The 17,634-nt window shown below is 35.0% G+C and overlaps 1 protein-coding gene across 1 annotated transcript in view; it reads right to left on the reverse strand.

Moving 5' to 3' along the window:
• The window catches only part of COL28A1 (collagen, type XXVIII, alpha 1), a 198,752-nt gene that overhangs the window by 132,300 nt on the left and 48,818 nt on the right, over positions 1-17,634 (reverse strand). The window contains exons 14-15 of the mRNA XM_011974720.1: positions 7,263-7,331; positions 4,765-4,833 (exon numbers count right to left, since the gene is read on the reverse strand). Coding sequence (XP_011830110.1) covers positions 4,765-4,833; positions 7,263-7,331 — 138 coding nt within the window. The remainder of the gene's footprint in view (positions 1-4,764; positions 4,834-7,262; positions 7,332-17,634) is intronic.

Below are 17,634 nucleotides of genomic sequence, written 5' to 3' on the forward strand. Positions count from 1 at the left end.
AAAGACATAGAATTGCAGAATGGATAAGAATTCACCAACTAACTATCTACTGACTTCAGGAGACTCACCTAACACATAAGGACTCACTTAAACTTAAGGTAAGGGGATAGAAAATGACATTTCATGCAAATGGATGCCAAAAGCAACCAGGGGTAGCTATTCTTATACCAGATGAACAAACTTTAAAGTAGCAACAGTTAAAAAAGACAAAGAAGGTCATTATATAATGATAAAAGGCCTTGTCCAATGGGAAAATATCACAGTCCTAAATATATATGCACCTAACACTGGAGCTCCCTAATTTATAAAACAATTACTAATATACCTAAGAAATGAGAGAGACAGCAATACAACAACAGTAGTGCACTTCAATACTCCACTGACAGCACTAGACAGGTCATCAAGACAGAATGTCAACAAAGAAACAATGGATTTAAACTATACTCTGGAACAAATGGACTTAACAGATACTTACAGAACGTTCTACCCAACAACCACAACATATACATTCTACTCAACAGTGCATGGTGCTTTCTCCAAGATAAAGCATATCAAAGGCAACAAAACAAGCCTCAATAAGTTCAAGAAAATTGAAATTATACCAAGCAGTCTTTCAGACCACAGTGGAATAAAACTGGAAATCAACTCCAAAATGAACCTTCAAAACCATGCAAATACATGGAAATTAAATAACCTGCTCCTGAAAGATCATTGGGTCAAAAATGAAATCAAGATGGAAATTTAAAAATTCTTCGAACTGAATGACAGTAGTGACACAACCTATCAAAACCTCTGGGACACTGCAAAGGTGGTGATAAGAGGAAAGTTCATAGCCCTAAATGCCTATATCAAAAAGTCTGAAAGAGCACAATCTAAGGTCACACCTCAAGGAACTAGAGAAACAAGAACAAACCAAACCCAAACTCAGCAGAAAGGAAATAACCAAGATCAGAGCAGAACTGAATGAAATTGAATATAAAAAATTCAAAAGATAAATGAAACAAAAACTCGTCCTTTGAAAAGATAAATTGGTTGGGTGTGGTGGCGCACGCCTGTAATCCCAGCACTTTGGGAGGCCAAGGCGGGCGGATCAGAAGGTCAGGAGATTGAGACCATCCGCTAACACGATGAAACCCCATCTCTACTAAAAATACAAAAAAGTCAGTCGGGTGTGGTGGCGGGCGCCTGTGGTCCCAGCTACTTGGGAGGCTGAGGCAGGAGAATGGCATGAACCCAGGAGGCGGAACTTGCAGTGAACCGAGATCGTGCCACTGAACTCCAGCTTGGGGGACAGAGCAAGACTCTGTTTCAAAAAAAAAAAAAGGACAAAGAAAGGAAAAGATAAATTGATAGACCATTAGCAAGATTAACCAAGAAAAGAAGGGAGAAAATCCAAATAAGCTCAATTAGAAATGAAACAGGAGATTTACAACTGGCACCAAAAATCAAAAAGAAATCCAAACAGAAATCCAAAAGATCATTCAAGGCTACTATGGACACCTTTATGCACATAAACTAGAAAACCTAGAGGAGATGAATAAATTCCTGAAAAGATACAACATTCCTAGCTTAAATCAGGAAGAAGTAGATACTCTTAACAGACCAATAACAAGCAGTGAGATCGAAATGGTAATTTAAAAATTACCAACAAAAAATGTCCAGGACTAGACGGATTCACAGCAAAATTCTACCAGACATTCAAAGAATTGGTATCAATCCTATTGACACTATTCCACGAGATAGAGAAAAAGGGAACCCTCCCTGAAACATTCTATGAAGCCAGTATCACCCTAATACCAAAACCAGGAAAGGACATAACCAAAAGAGAAAACTACAAACCAATATCCCTGCTGAACATAGATGCTAAAATCTTTAACAAAATACTAGCTAACTGAATCCAACAATATATAGAAAAGATAATCCACCATGATCAAATGGGTTTCATACCAGGGATGCAGGGATGAGTTTAACATACACAAGTCAATAAATGTGATACACCACATGAACAGAATAAAACAGGCTGGGCACCGTGGCTCACACCTGTAATCCCAGCACTTTGGGAAGTCAAGGCAGGTGTATCACTTGAGATCAGAAGTTCGAGACCAGCCTGGCCAACATGGTGAAACCCCATCTCTACTGAAAATATAAAATTTAACTGGATGTGGTGGTGGGCACCTGTAATCCCAGCTACTCAGAAGGCTGAGGCAGGAGCCTTCTGCTTCAACCTGTGAGGTGGAGGTTGCAGTGAACTGAAATGGTACCACTGCACTCCAGCCTGGGCAACAAGTGAGACCCTGCCTCAAAAAAACAAAACAACAAATAAAAATCACATGATCATCTCAATAGATGCAGAAAAAGCATTTGACAAAATCCAGCATCACTTTATGATTAAAACTCTCAGCAAAATTGGCATACAAGGAGCAAACCTCAAGGTAGTAACAGCCATCTATGACAAACCTATAGCCAACATAATACTGAATGTAGAAAAGCTGAAAGCATTTCCTTTGAGAGCTGGAACAAGACAAGCACGCCCACTCTCACCACCCCTCTGCCACATAGTACTGGAAGCCCTAGCCAGAGCAATCAGATAAGAGAAAGAAATAAAGAACTTCCAAATTGGTAAAGAGGAAGTCAAACTGTCTGTTTGCTGATGATATGATTATTTACCTAGAAAACCCTAAAGACTCCTCCAGAAAGCTGCTAGAATTGATAAAAGAATTCAACAAAGTTTCCAGATACAAAATTAATGTACACAAATCAGTAGCTCTTCCATACACCAAAAGCAAACAAGCTGAGAATCAAATCAAGAACTCAACCCTTTTTACAATAGCTGTGAAAAATAAAATAAAATACTTAGGAATATACCTAACCAAGGAGGTGAAGGACCTCTACAGGGAAAACTACAAAACACTGCTGAAAGAAATCATAGATGACACAAACAAATGGAAACACATCCCATGCTCATGGATAGGTAGAATCAATACTGTGACAATGACCATTCTGCCGAAAGCAATCCACAAATTCAATGAAATTCCCATCAAAATACCACCATCATTCTTCACAGAATTAGAAAAAACAATTCTAAAATTCATATGGAACCAAAAAAGAGCCCACATAGCCAAAGCATGGCTAAGCAAAAAGAACAAATCTGGAGGCATCAATTACCTGATTTCAAACTACACTATAAGGCCATAGTTACCAAAACAGCATGGTACCGGTATAAAAATAGCCACATAGACCAGTGGAACAAAATAAAGAACCCAGAAATAAACCATCATACTTATAGCCAACTGATCTTTGACAAAGCAAACAAGAACATAGAGTGGGGAAAGGACACCCTATTCAACTGGAATAATTCAGCTGTAATAATTGGCAAGCCACATGTAGAAGAATAAAACTGGATCCTCATCTCTCACCTTATACAAAAATCAGCTCAAGATGGATCAAGGACTTAAATCTAAACCTGAAACTATAAAAATTCTAGAAGATAACATTGAAAAAACCCTTCTAGACATTGGCTTAGGCAAGGATTTCATAATGAAGCACCCAAAAGCAAATGCAATAAAAACAAAGATAAATAGCTGGGACCTAAACTAAAAAGCTTTTGCACAGCAAAAGGAACAGTTAGCAGAATAAACAGACAACCCACAGAATGGGAGAAAATCTTCACAATCTATACATCTGACAAAGGACTAATACCCAGAATCTTCAATGAACTCAAACAAATTATCAAGAAAGAAACAAACAATCCCATTAAAAAGTGGACTAAGGACATGAATACACAATTCTCAAGAGAAGATATACAAATGGCCAACAAACATGAAAAAATGCTCAACACCACTAATGATCAGGGAAATGCAAATCAAAACCACAATGTGATACCACCTTATCCTGCAAGAATGGCCGTAGTCAAAAAATCAAAAAATAATAGATGTTGGCGTGGATGCAGTGAACAGTGAACACTTCTACCTTGCTGGTGGGAATGTAAACTAGTACAACCAGTATGGAAAACAGTGTGGAGATTCCTTAAAGAACTAAAAGTATAACTATCATTGGATCCAGCATTCCCACTACTGGATATCTATCCAGAGGAAAAGAAGTCTTATACGAAAAAGGTACTTGCACATACATGTTTATAGCAGCATAATTTGCAATTGCAAAAACATAGAATCAACCCAAATGCCCATCAATCAATGAGTGGATAAAGAAACTATGATACATATATTATAGTGTGTGTGTGTGTATATACACATATATGATGGAATACTACTCAGCCATAAAAAGGAATAAATTAATAGCATTCGCAGTGACCTGAATGAGATTGGAGACTATTATTCTAAGTGCAGTAACTCAGAAATAGAAAACCAAACATCGTATGTTCTCACTCATATGTGTAAGCTAGGCTATGAGGATGCAAAGGCATAAAAAAGACACAATGGACTTTGGGGTCTCAGGCAAAAGCATGGGAAGAGGGTGAGGGATAAAAGACCACAAATTGGGTTCACTATATACTGCTTGGGTGATGGGCACACCAAAATCTCACAAATCACCACTAAAGAACTTATGTAACCTATCACCACCTGTTCCTAAATAACCTATGAAAATAGAAAAAAATTAATTTTAAAAAAAGAACATACTAGATTTATAATTAACCAGATACCTGTGTGCATGGTTGTCATGTATATAGTTCAGAAATGTACATACATAAAAAACGATCACAATTTTATTGGCATTGTTTCTAGTGTATACCCTATTATACAGTACCTTGTCCCCTTTGATTGACAGGCCTTGTAATCCCTGTGGGCCAGTTGGTCCTTCAGAACCTTTTTCACCCTGAAAGTACAAGGGAAGGATATCAATGTACCAACCAAAATCCGAATTTTAAGAGTTTACATTACAAATACTATGAATTGTGCTTCAAAATTATTTTTTAAATCAAGCATCCATAGTCATTGTTTACTACAAACGGGTAATTCTAATTGACTCTGAGATTTGCAACTTGCAAAAAATACGTTAGTCATAACACTTAAACAAGAAGGAAGCTATCCAAGCAAAACACATATGTAGCATCCCTGAAGTTAGAAAAGAGCTCAGTTCCCAATTTAAACAAAAATATTCTGGAAATGGAGCACCTAATCAATCACGTAGTGTAACTAGCTGGATCAAGCCTCCTTTTCCTTAATATTGCTGAAACTGGGTCCATCACAAAAGGAAAATTTATCTCTCATACTAATATGTGAACGAATACTTGCTAGGATTAGATCACTAAGTTTTTTTGTCTGTGTTTATAAACATTCATTGAAAATTTATGTTTAAAAGAATTCATGGAAAATCTTCTTGGATATGCTTCTATAGTTACATGACCTAAGTGAACAACTCTGTCCTTAATATAATTTATATTGTCATAATACTTCATGCATTTTTATGAAAAATAAACCATATAATCAATCAGAAGTAGCATTCATTTAATAAATTTATTAGAACTAAGAGTAAAATCAAAGAACATTTACAAATTAGCCCCAAATAGCACATACAGAGAACACCCATTGGTCTGACTGGTTGAGGAATGAAATATTCTGACTAATGGGTTCTTCTGATCATTACCACAGAATATAACTGCATATACTTGACCCTATAACAGCACAGAACGTGATGTGTTCTTTCTTTGATGAGATAGAGGTCAGCGCCCATGAGCTATTACATACAAGAGTATCACTAAAGTATGATGATACTTTATATGATATAAAAGTATGTTGAACCTGTCGTTATGAAATACCCTGGAATACTCTTCTTAATGTTTCACATATTCATTTCTCATTTATTTCTTTCTCTTTAAAAAACACAGATTTTAAAGAGAAATAATTCTATTTGAATTTTTCAGATTATTTGGGCTACACATAAATAGAAATAGAAATTTACTAAGTGCCAAAAAAATTTCAAACTGTGTATTATAAAATTTTCCGTGATGTCATGCCAAGTCGCTGACCTGTCTTCTGATATACTGTGATTAGTCAGAGGTGTTAGTAATATCCCTTTATCCAACATATTATTTCCATTATCATGGCAAATTAAAATGTGTTTGTTAACAAGGGCATCTTTGTCACTCACAACTGAGGATGAATTATTTGTTTTTATCTAATTGTTTTCCCTCTAGTAGAGATTTAGGATTCTCATAGGTAATTGAATATTGATCATGGTGGAAGAAGCTGAGAATGAAATGCACTTTTAGAGCATGAGGCCATACTGAGAAGGTCATATCTTAGTAACCTGATGGAATGACTGATGTGGAGGGTCTCAGCCACTTAGAAAGCTGCATGTACTTCTCTGGGCAGTATGTGTGTATATGCATGTGTGTGTTTTGAGGGAAGACTTTGGAATAAAGGAAGAAGGACTCCAAAATGTATCTTTACATACTCTGAAACATTGTCGATGCTGCTCAAAGTATTTTGGAAAACCCTTTTTAACATGGCCTTCAGCAAATGTGCCAAAGATTATATACAAACTGCCTATAGCAGGGGACAGCAAACTACAGCCCATAAGCCAAATTCAGCCCACTGCCTGTTTTTTTTATTATAAATATAGTTTTATTGGAACAGTCACATTCATTCATTTATACACTGTTTATGGCTGCTTTCGAGCTACAACAGCAGAGTTAAGCAGTTACAGCAGATACCATATGGCTCACAAAGCCTAAAATATTTGCTATCTGCCCCTTTACAGAAAAAGTTTGCCAACCCTTGGTACAGAACAACTTGAGCTCAAGAATTATATACGGGAAATGATAGGAAATTCTCAATGGCCAGGTAAAAAGGAGGTCTTTCGTAACATTTTGTTCCTGTGGTAAAATTTTCTTTCTTATTATATTGATGGCAGTACTATTACAGATTGGTTTCTTATCTGTGTTTCACAAACAAAGCTGTGAGCAAAGCATTGCCATAGCTACACATAATGATTTAACTTCTGGGCGTAAGGATGTTATTTATCACTGTGGCTTTAATGACTGCAAACTACTTTAAGAGATTTTTCTAATTTCATGTGTAGTAATTACATGAAGTAGAAGTCTTTCAATTACTTATTTGTAGTTCCAAATTTTACTGTACTTTCACATTACAGGGAAAATTACATATTCCTTCATTTAATAGATTAAAGATGGTCAGAAAAATACTTAACTTCTAAAAATTGGCTAGGACACATTTTTAAAATTTGTAATTCATGAGCATGCCAGACAAAGCACCTTTTCCTGGTACTGAAGGTATTGTTACCTTTGGTCCTGGAAATCCTTCTCCGGGTAAGCCCCGCTCTCCTGGTACTCCCTCAGGACCACGGGGACCCTGTTAGGATAGGAGAAAATGAGGAGCAGGAGGAGACAGAAAATAGAAGGAGGAGTGATGAAAGGGAGGAAAGAGGAAGAAAGACAATGGTTATATTTCAGTTCACATGCAAAAGAAGAAAAAATGGATAGTTGGATCTGTACTAAACATGTACAGGCTTTTTCTACTTTATTAGTTCCTAAATACTACAGTATAATAACTATTTACACAGCATTTATGTTGTATTAGGTATTAAAAGCAATCTAGAGATGATTCAAAGTATACCAGACATGCATAGTTTATTTGCAAATACTATGCCCTTTTATACAAGGGACTTGAACGTCTGTGGACTTTGATATCTACAGAGGTCCTGAAACCAATCTCCCACGAATATCAAGAAATGGCTAATGACTGTAGCTCTATTTAAATTTTTACTGAGAATCCTTCTAGTAATCTCCATACTGATCAGTAGAATTGTTGAGCTATGAAGAATAATATTCCCATTGTATTAAATACTCGTTCCATTTGATTGGCATAAAACGTTCTATTCCAGTGTTCTCAAAGTAGAAGAAAATGGAAATTAAATGGTGCTTTGAAATAAGAATTAAGAAATAAATTATCTGAGGAAATGCTAAAAATCTAGAACAGTGTGGCCCAGAGAAGGATGCAGAGTGATTTAATAATTTAATTATCGGGGGAGCACTGTGAAGAAATCATCACACAGCTGTTTGAAAGCATTAAGTGCTGTTTACATGTGTTTTAATTTCTGTACTGATGAATTTGGATTAAAACTTGAATTATTTCAGGAACTGGTTGAACCCACAGGCAGTTTTATATGCAAATTGAAATCTTGATAAGATCATTAAGGGGAAACATGATTTTCAATTGCAATGATTCAAATTAAGAAGTTCATGTAACTATTGCTCAGAAAGCCACTAGGAAAGATGACTTCTCACATGAGTTAAGAAAAACACAGTCTCAGGCTTTGGAATGGACTTGCAGAAAATGTACTAATGGAAAAATAAAAGAGTAATAGTGAGGTTTTCATTTAAATCAGGAATTTTTAAAGACGATAATTTTTCTCTCCTTTTCTTCTTGGCCAGAAGGTAAAAAAGTAGTAAAGGAACTTATAACAAGAATCTTAGAAGAAAAAACTGAAGCTTTTTCTCTAATGAATCTAAACGATAATTAGGCTTCACTCGCCAGAGAAATCAACCCATGATGGAACAAAGTCTGCCAACTTTCCCACAAGTTCCTAAACCAGCACACTACAGCCACTGAATGATCTTTGGGCTGGAGATACAGTAATCCAGGGTGATTTAAGACATGCTTTCTGCTAAAGCCCAGTAGCAGAACAAGGATGCAGCATTATACTCATCAGCGACTGATCACAGTTACAGATTCGTAAGAAAAAGATCTGTTTTCCAGTGTTTAATTTTGTTGTCCTTCTCTAATGTTTTACATTTTGCAAGACAATCTTCTTTAGTATTTATACATACTGATTTAGTAAAGACTTTAATTAAAAGGAAAAGCTAACATCTTACTCAATTTAAATTGCAGCACTTAACAGAAACCTAGCTTTTAACACTTCCGAGATCTTAATGAAAGCACTAATATCCATGACAGTTTACTCTACTGGCAGAGCAATTACCTAGTAGAAAAATAAATAGGAGCATGAAAATTATTAACAGATTACAAACTAAGCCAAATTATTAATAGATTGCAAACTAAACCAAAAGTGCCAAGGCAACATCACATACTTTAACAAAGAAAACACATACTTTAACAAAGAAAACATTGACAAATTATTTTTTCCCTAATAATATGACAAATGAAAAAAAAACACAACTTACATTAAATATAAGGAAGTATTTTTCCAGTTCACTCAACTTTTTTCATTCATCCAACAAAGATATACCAAACTCCTAGTAGGTAAAAGGCACTTTGCTAGGTTCTAGGGATAGCAAACAAAACTGCTCCCTGTCTCATGGAACTGACAGTATTGCATAATAGTTAAAAGCAGATTTTGGTGTCATTTGGACTGAGGTTCAAGTCTCAGCTCTGCTACATATTAGCAGTTTCACCTTAAACAAGTAAGTCAATCTCTGCAAAGCACAGCATCCTCCTCAAAATGTTGATAATAATAGTATCTACCTCAACCACAAGTGTTCATGTAAGGATTAAGTCAGAGAGATTTAAATCTTTTACAGATTAAGCACTCAATAAATATCTGCTATTATTATCCAAATTATTTTACTTTTAATTGCTAAGAATGTCCTTTCATGGAAGTTTTTACAAATAAAGGCAGTCCCAGAGTGAGTTAAATTAAACAATGTGTAAAAAGCATGCTGCACACAATAAACACTGAATCTTCCTTCATTCTCTGCACTTCTAGAGTACGTTAGCTAAGGTGGAGGTGAAAATATTGGAAGCTTTAAGGAGTCAAGTATTCAAAGTTGCTGAGAACAGAGAGTTAATGCTCATGGACAATCATTTAGGGGAAAAAAGCAGCGATCCAAAGTGAATTTCTATAAACCATCAGAGCAATATTCCACACCATCAGTATATTCTCAAGTCTTCCAGTTAAACACTCAGAATGAAAGATGATCATTAACCAGAGAAGAGAAGTAGAAGGTACTTGGGTTAAATGAGCTATAGTTTAATTTATTAAGATAGTACGAAAAGATTACTTTTAAAAGACAGAAATCATTCTATTAAAAAAACTCAGTGTCCTTTCTAAGGCCATGAGAACCAATTACAACTATGACATACTTACTTGGCTTCTAATGAACACCTCTAATAAAAAATAAATAATTAAGGAATCTAATTATCCGTTAACACAGCCTGATCAGTGAAATGCTTTATTTCAGACATTAACAATGGGATAAAATATGATTGTTCATTATGTTAATCTTATTACTTTCCATAGTAATCTCAATAGTGTTAATAATAAATAAAAATGCTTTCAATATGCGTTGCGAGCATTAGAAATAAATATGCCAATAATAATAGTAACTGTCCATTATCTTCAAACATTGCCATCTACTTTATTTTTTAATCTCAAAGTAATTACAGTTCTCTTTCAGGGGTTATTTTTTTATTTACAGTGCTCTAAATAACCTTGCATAAAAAACAAACAGATCACCCTGACAGTCTTAACCAATTTAATTTTTATGGATCAGTTACGTCTACCAGACCAGCACAACACTAGTGGTAATCACATAAAGATGACAGATGACAGTTCAAAAGTAGGTCTCGGAGCTAGAATATTAATTCAATCTATCAACAGATTTATATTAGTGTGGTAGTGAAGAGAGTAGTAAATATGGAACACTTGAAATAATTCAGGCAAAGAAACAGAAGTAAAGGACTTTCAGTAGAACCTTTGTCAGTCCTAAGATAAGTGTTTGTGTTACTTCTAAATAATTCAAAAATTCACATTGTTGGCCGAGTATGGTGGCTCGCGCCTGTAATCCCAGCACTTCAGGAGGCTGAGGTGGGCAGATTACCTGAGGTCAGGAGTTCGAGATCAGCCTGGCCAACATGGTGAAACCCCATCTCCATTAAAAATACAAAAATTAGCCAGGTGTGGTGGCTGGAGCCTGTAGTCCCAGCTACTTGGGAGGCTGAGGCAGGAGAATCGCTTGAAGCCAGGAGGTGGAGGTTGCAGTGAGCCGAGATTGCCCAGTTGCACTCCAGCCTGGGGGACAAGAGTAAGACTCTGTCTCACCAAAAAAAAAAAAAAAAAAAAAAAAAAATTCACATTGTTGATTTTTTTATAATGACATTTTGATGCAACGTTTTGATACATTATTTAGGATCTTTCCCATCTGTGTTATGATTTTAGTTCCCAATTAAGTATAACTCTGTGTAATTATGACTTGGAAAGCAAGCAAGCAAGCATTTCATGTTCTGGTAATATTGTTAAAAACTCTCAGCTACAAACAGAAAGACAGGTAATATACATTTTTTAAGATGAATTTTAAAGGCATGGAAGACTCCAAAGAAGAAAAGAGAAATTACAGGGTTCAAAAAGAGAGAATCAAAACTTGAAAACTCTAGCATATAAGTTAAGCATCTTAGGTAAGCATCTAAGCTGGTGCAACAGATGTCCTGAATAGAAAAGTGTGTTTGTGTGGTAGGAAGACTAGGAAATTTAGAGGAAGAAACAGTAGCAAAGACTTTGGCTCATGCAATGGAAAATGAAGACAGAATTATAACTGAGAAATTGAGATTCCCACAAACTTATAGAGACAGTTTCCAACTTAACATGGGATGGTTCGACTTAAGATTTTTGGATTTTACAATGGTTTGGTCAGCATGTAACCCCATGGTAAATCAAGGATCTCCTTATGACTTACAATGGGCTCATGCTTTCTACTGAATACATTGTGTTTGCATCCTCATAAAGTAAAACATATATATATAAATCAAACCATTGTAAGTTGGGAACCATCTTCAGTGTTACCAACACTAAATGCATTTCCAACTTACAGTATTTTTTATTTATGATAGGTATAGTAGGATGTAACTCCATTGTACGTCAAAGAGCATCTGTATATATTCAATGAAAGAACAAAGTAGAAAAAAGCCATCCCATCAACAAAACGATATGAATGACAAGAATCTTGTCTGCTTGACTTCGGCTCATAATAACTAAATATTTCTATGCTGGTCCTGTGCTGTGTGTGAGTTTATGATTTCAATTGACATTATCTAAGTAGTTCATGAACACCTTAGTCAAGATATTAGCATCAAGGAGATCCCTGGAGTACATAAGAGATACGAACACAAACTCCTCTCAAATCCTAAGAAAACTTAGGATCCACAATTAAAGCCCAGCTGAAAATAATTCAGATGGCAAAGTACAAAACATAAAAGAAAATAACTCACAATGAATTAAAGTAAACTAATACAATGTAAACCTCCTCAAGAATGTCAAATAATAGAATAAAATAATAGAGACAAAAAAGAAGTACTTTAAATACTTTCTTTTTTTTTTGAGATGGAGTCTCTCTCTGTTGCCCAGGAGTGCAGTGGCACCATCTCGACTCAATGCAAGCTCTGCCTCCCAGGTTCGTGCCATTCTCCTGCCTCAGCCTCCCGAGTAGCTGGGACTACAGGCACCCACCACCGTACCTGGCTATTTTTTTGTATTTTTAGTAGAGATGGGGTTTCACTGTGTTAGCTAGGATGGTCTCAATCTCCTGACCTCATGATCCACCCGCTTTGGCCTCCCAAAGTGCTGGGATTACAGGTGTGAGCCACCACACCCAGCCAGTACTTTAAATACTTAATGGTCTTAAGGAAATAATGGAAAATACAAGAACAGTATAGTAAAAAGATAATAAATATAGTTAATAAAAGGCAGATTTTTTAAAATAACTTTAAGAATTTTAAAAATACTTATTAACTTACAGTGAATGAGTTAAGAACATTTTATAACCTGATGAAGATAAATTTGTGGATTATAAGTTAGATTTGAGAAAATTATCCAATTGCAACCAAATGTCTAGAAGGATTTCTTGATAAATAGAATGGGGAAAGAAAATATTTGAAGAAATAATAACTAAGAACTTTTATAAAGTATGGAGTCCTCAGATTCATGAAACAGTAAATCTGAAAAAATATATGTGAAAATATATTCACACTTATGTGCATCATAATTCCTCTACAGGAAATCTAAAGAATAAAAAAAAAATATTGCAAAAGCAGCCTAAGGCAAAAATGAATTACTACAAGAAATTATAAACAGACTAAAAACATGGAAACAGAAACCATAGTTGCCAGCAGACAATGGAATTAGTACACAATCCAGACTGCACCAGCTAAATTATTCTCACAAAGCAAACTAAACAATGGCATTTCAACCAAAGGCTGAAAGAGTTTAGTGCTAACATACTTTTACTGAAAACATCTTCTGAAAAAAAGTATTTATTGAAAAAATAAAGAAATCGGCCAAGAAGAAAAGAGAAATTTAGGAAGCTATGTCAACTAAGAAATGGGTAAATATATGGGTAAAACTATACAAATACTAACTTTAAACAGTTCAAAAATAATAATAAATAATTTTGGTAGGATGAAAATAAGGTAGAACTCAGTCAACAGGAATAATACTCTGAAAGTGGAAGAAATGATTGAAGTAAAAGTCTCATATGGTCAGTATATTTTTCAGGAGCGGGTGGCAATATTCATGACATTTCAAACTTGTTAGTCAAGGAAATATGTTAGGAATCAACCTAAATGCCCATCAAGAGTAGACTGGATAAAGAAAATGTGGTACATACACACCATGAAATATTGCATAACCATAAGAAAGAATGAGATCATGTCCTTTGCAGCAACATGGGTGGAGCTAGAAGCCATTATCCTAGGCAAACTAACTCGGAAACAGAAATCCAAACACTGCAAGTTCTAACCTATAAGTGGAAGCTAAATATTGAGAACTCAAGGACACAAAGAAGGGAACAACAGACACTGGGGCCTACTTGAAGGTGGAAGGTGAGAAAAGGGTGAGGATGGATAAATTGCCTATCAGATACTATGCTTATTATTTGAATGATGAAATAATCTCTACACAAAACCCCTGTGACATGCAATTTACCTATGTAACAAACCTGCACATGTACCCCTGAACCTAAAATGAAAGTTAATAAAAAGAACACGTATTAAAGTTTAGTAACCACAAAATAGAAACAAAATATGTAAAAATATATACAAGTATATGTACACATATATAGATATATACACACCAAGTTGTGTATGTGCATGTATATATGCTTGAGATATGTATATATATTTGATATTTTGCCCAATTTCTAATTAGATTTTTGATTTATTATTGAGTTTTGAGAATTTTTTTAAAAAAGTATTCCCAATACAAATCCTTTGTAAATTTGTAGTTTGTGAATATTTTCTCCCAATCAGCAGCTTGTCTCTTTAGACCCTTAACAGAGTCTTTCACAGAGCAAACATTTACCACTTTGATGAAGTCCAATTAATTACTTTTTAGGGGGCATCATGTTTTTGGTGACATGTCTAAGATATCTTCATCAAGCCCATGATCCTAAAGATTTTCTCATATGTTTTACTCTAAGAGTTTTATAGTTTTTACATTTTATATTTAAATCTATGATCCATTTTGAGTTACTTTTTGTATAAGTTGCGAGACTTAAATTGAGGTTCATTTTTTGTGTTAGCACAGATATCCAGTTGCGCCAGCACCATTTGTTGAAAAGACTATGTTTCCACTACTGGATTGTTTTTGCAATCTGTTGACTACATTTGTGTACGTCTGAATCTAGAGTCTCTATTTTGTTCCACTGATCGTATTTCTATAATTTGCCAATACCACACAGTCATCATTACTGTGACTATATAATAAATCTTAAGACTAGATAAGTTAGTATAATTTCTCCAAGTGTATTCTTCTTGAAGTTTTTTAAAAGCTATTCTAGCTCTTTTGTCTTTCCATATTAATTTTAAAATATCCCTGTCCAAGTCTAAACAGAATCTTGCTGGGATATCAAAACCTTTTGCACTAAACTTTTACATCAATTTGGGAAGAATTTACATCTTTATATTGTTGAGTCTTCTGATCTATAAACATGTCTCTAAATTTATTAAGTATTCTTTGATTTCTTTCATCAGTGTTTTGTAGTTTTATACAAGTCCTATACATGTCTTACTAGATTTCTACCCAAGTATTTTTCTTTTTTAGCAATTAAAAATGGTGTTGTGCTTTTAATTTTAGTTTCTATGTGTTCATTGCTAGGATACAGAAATTAAATTGATTTTTTATGTTGATACTGTATCCTGTAACCTTGCTGAACTCACTTGTTAATTCTAGGAGGTTTTCGTGTAGATTTCTTGGGATTTTCTATGGAGGCCATCATATCATCTGCAAATAAGGACAGTTTTATTTATTGTTTTTATACCAATGCCTTATATTTCTTTTTCTTGTCTTACTGTGCTGGCTAGAACTTCCAATACTGTGTTGAATAAGACTGGTGAGAACAGACATCTTTGTCTTGTTCCTGATCTTAGAGGGATGCATTCATTCTTTCACTATTATGCGTAATATTAGCTCTAGATTTTTCATAGAAATTGAGGAAGTTCTTCCTCTATTTCTAATTTTCTGAGTTTGTATGAGAGATTTATCAGCATTTATTAGGGTTTTGAGTTTTGTCAAATGCTTTTCTGTGTCATTTGATGTGATCACATGTGATCTTTCTTCTTTAGCCTATTAATATGGTATATTCCATTGATTAATTTTCAATTATTAAGCCAGACTTGCATCCATAGGATAAACCTCACTTGGTCATGCTGTACAATTCTTTTTATACATTGAATTCTATTTAGCCAGCATGTTGTTAAGAATTTTTATGTCTATCATATTCACAAGGGATATTGGTCTGTAGTTTTCCTCTCATGTATGTTTAGTATTTTGTTTTGGTGTCAAGGGAAAACTGGCCTCATAAAATAAGTTGATAAGTGTTTCTTCCTCTTCTACTGTCTGAAAAAGATAGGGAGACTTTACTGTATCTATAATGTTTATGTTTTTTAAAGAAAATCTAAAGCAAGAGTAGTAAATGTACTAAGTTTAATTATCTACCTGGTGGAGGTTTACCAACTCATTCTCTAGATTTTCCAGTATGATTAAAATATTTCATTATTTAAAAACAAAAACATTTTAAGAACAACAATGAATAAGTGAAACTCATTCTTAAGTTTAGTTTTGAGTTTGGAAGGTATACATAATAGCAAAGCACAAAGTTCTTTGGAAAAAACAATCGTCAATCTACATTTAAAAATTTTTTAGGCCGGACACAGTGGCTCATGCCTGTAATCCCATCACTTTGGGAGGCCGAGGCAGGTGGATCACCTGAGGTCAGGAGTTCAAGACCAGCCTGGCCAACATGGTGAAACCCTGTCTCTACAAAAACTACAAAAATTAGCCAGGCGTGGTGGCGGGCACCTGTAATCCCAGCTACTTGGGAGGCTGAGGCAGGAGAATCACATGAACCTGGGAGGCAGAGGCTGCAGTGAGCTGAGATCATGCCTCTGCCCTCCAACCTAGGCGACAGAGCAAGACTCTCTAAAATAATAATAATAATTGTGATTTATTTCTTTGACATTTTCAGAATGCTTCCAGCTCTGAAAATCATAGACCTAAGGAGAACCCAATCTTTTAATTTTAAAGAAGTTAAAATTTGAGACTTTGCTAAATTAATACATCCACAAGTTCTTTGATATTCTTCATAAGGGGGTGAAATCTTTTTCCATTCCACTCGAATCTGAGCTGGTCCTAGGCTTATTTTAGATGTCACAGAAATGATGCTGTATAATTTCTGAGGCTGAGCCTCACATGATGAGTGGTTTCTGCCTATTAGAACATTCCTGCTTGGATTTAAGCTGCCATGTTGTGAGGAAGGCCAAGCAACCACCTGTAGCTGCCCATGTGGAGGAGAACTGAGGTCTCTGGGCAACAACCCCAGCTAAGCTCCCAGACAACAACCTGCACCAAACTGCCAGCCATGTGAGGCCATTTTTAACATTCCAGCCATTTTAGCACTCCATCTGACTTCAAGTTATACAGAACTCTCATGTCAACCTGCAAAATCATAAGAAATAACAAATTATTGTTTTAAGACACTAAGTCCTGAGGAAGTTTGTTAAGCAGAAACACAAAACCAAAACAGAGAACAAAATAAGTTAGTGGTTTATCTTTAATGGTACTATCTAGTTAGTGGAAACTGAGACTAGATGACTGATCTCTAGATGATTAATCCAGTGTATTTTTCTTCCATATGATGCTCTCTTTTTTGAATTAGTATATTCAGACGTTAGTGAAAAGCCTAAACCTAAACAATATGTTGCCATTTCACTCACAGACTGCAGTAAGGAAGTGTATGTTTCTGTGAATATACACATGTGAGGAACTATGCAGTGAAAAGACAACTTCAAAGACCAGCTGTCTACAATCAGTTGTTTTTATTTGTACCTAAGTGAGTCAGCTACTATTTTTCCCTAGGAGAATAATGATTACTTGAAAAGTTAACAAGCTTCTTATACCAGAATAATCATATTTTATTTACTTCCTCTCCAAATATCTTTTAATAGGAATTTTTTCTTCTCCAACAACAGTAAACTTCAAAGCTACATAAAAGAGATGTTGTGAATAACACAGGTATTATCTGTCTACCATTATCAATCCTAACTCTAGAGCATACTCATGGATTAGATAATGAGCCAAGTCTTTATTCTCAGTGATTTTTCTTGTGGTTACAAAGAAATACATTATAAAGTATAAACATTAGGCTTG

Source organism: Mandrillus leucophaeus, unplaced genomic scaffold, assembly GCF_000951045.1.
Source record: "Mandrillus leucophaeus isolate KB7577 unplaced genomic scaffold, Mleu.le_1.0 Scaffold148, whole genome shotgun sequence".
NCBI lineage: Eukaryota > Metazoa > Chordata > Mammalia > Primates > Cercopithecidae > Mandrillus > Mandrillus leucophaeus.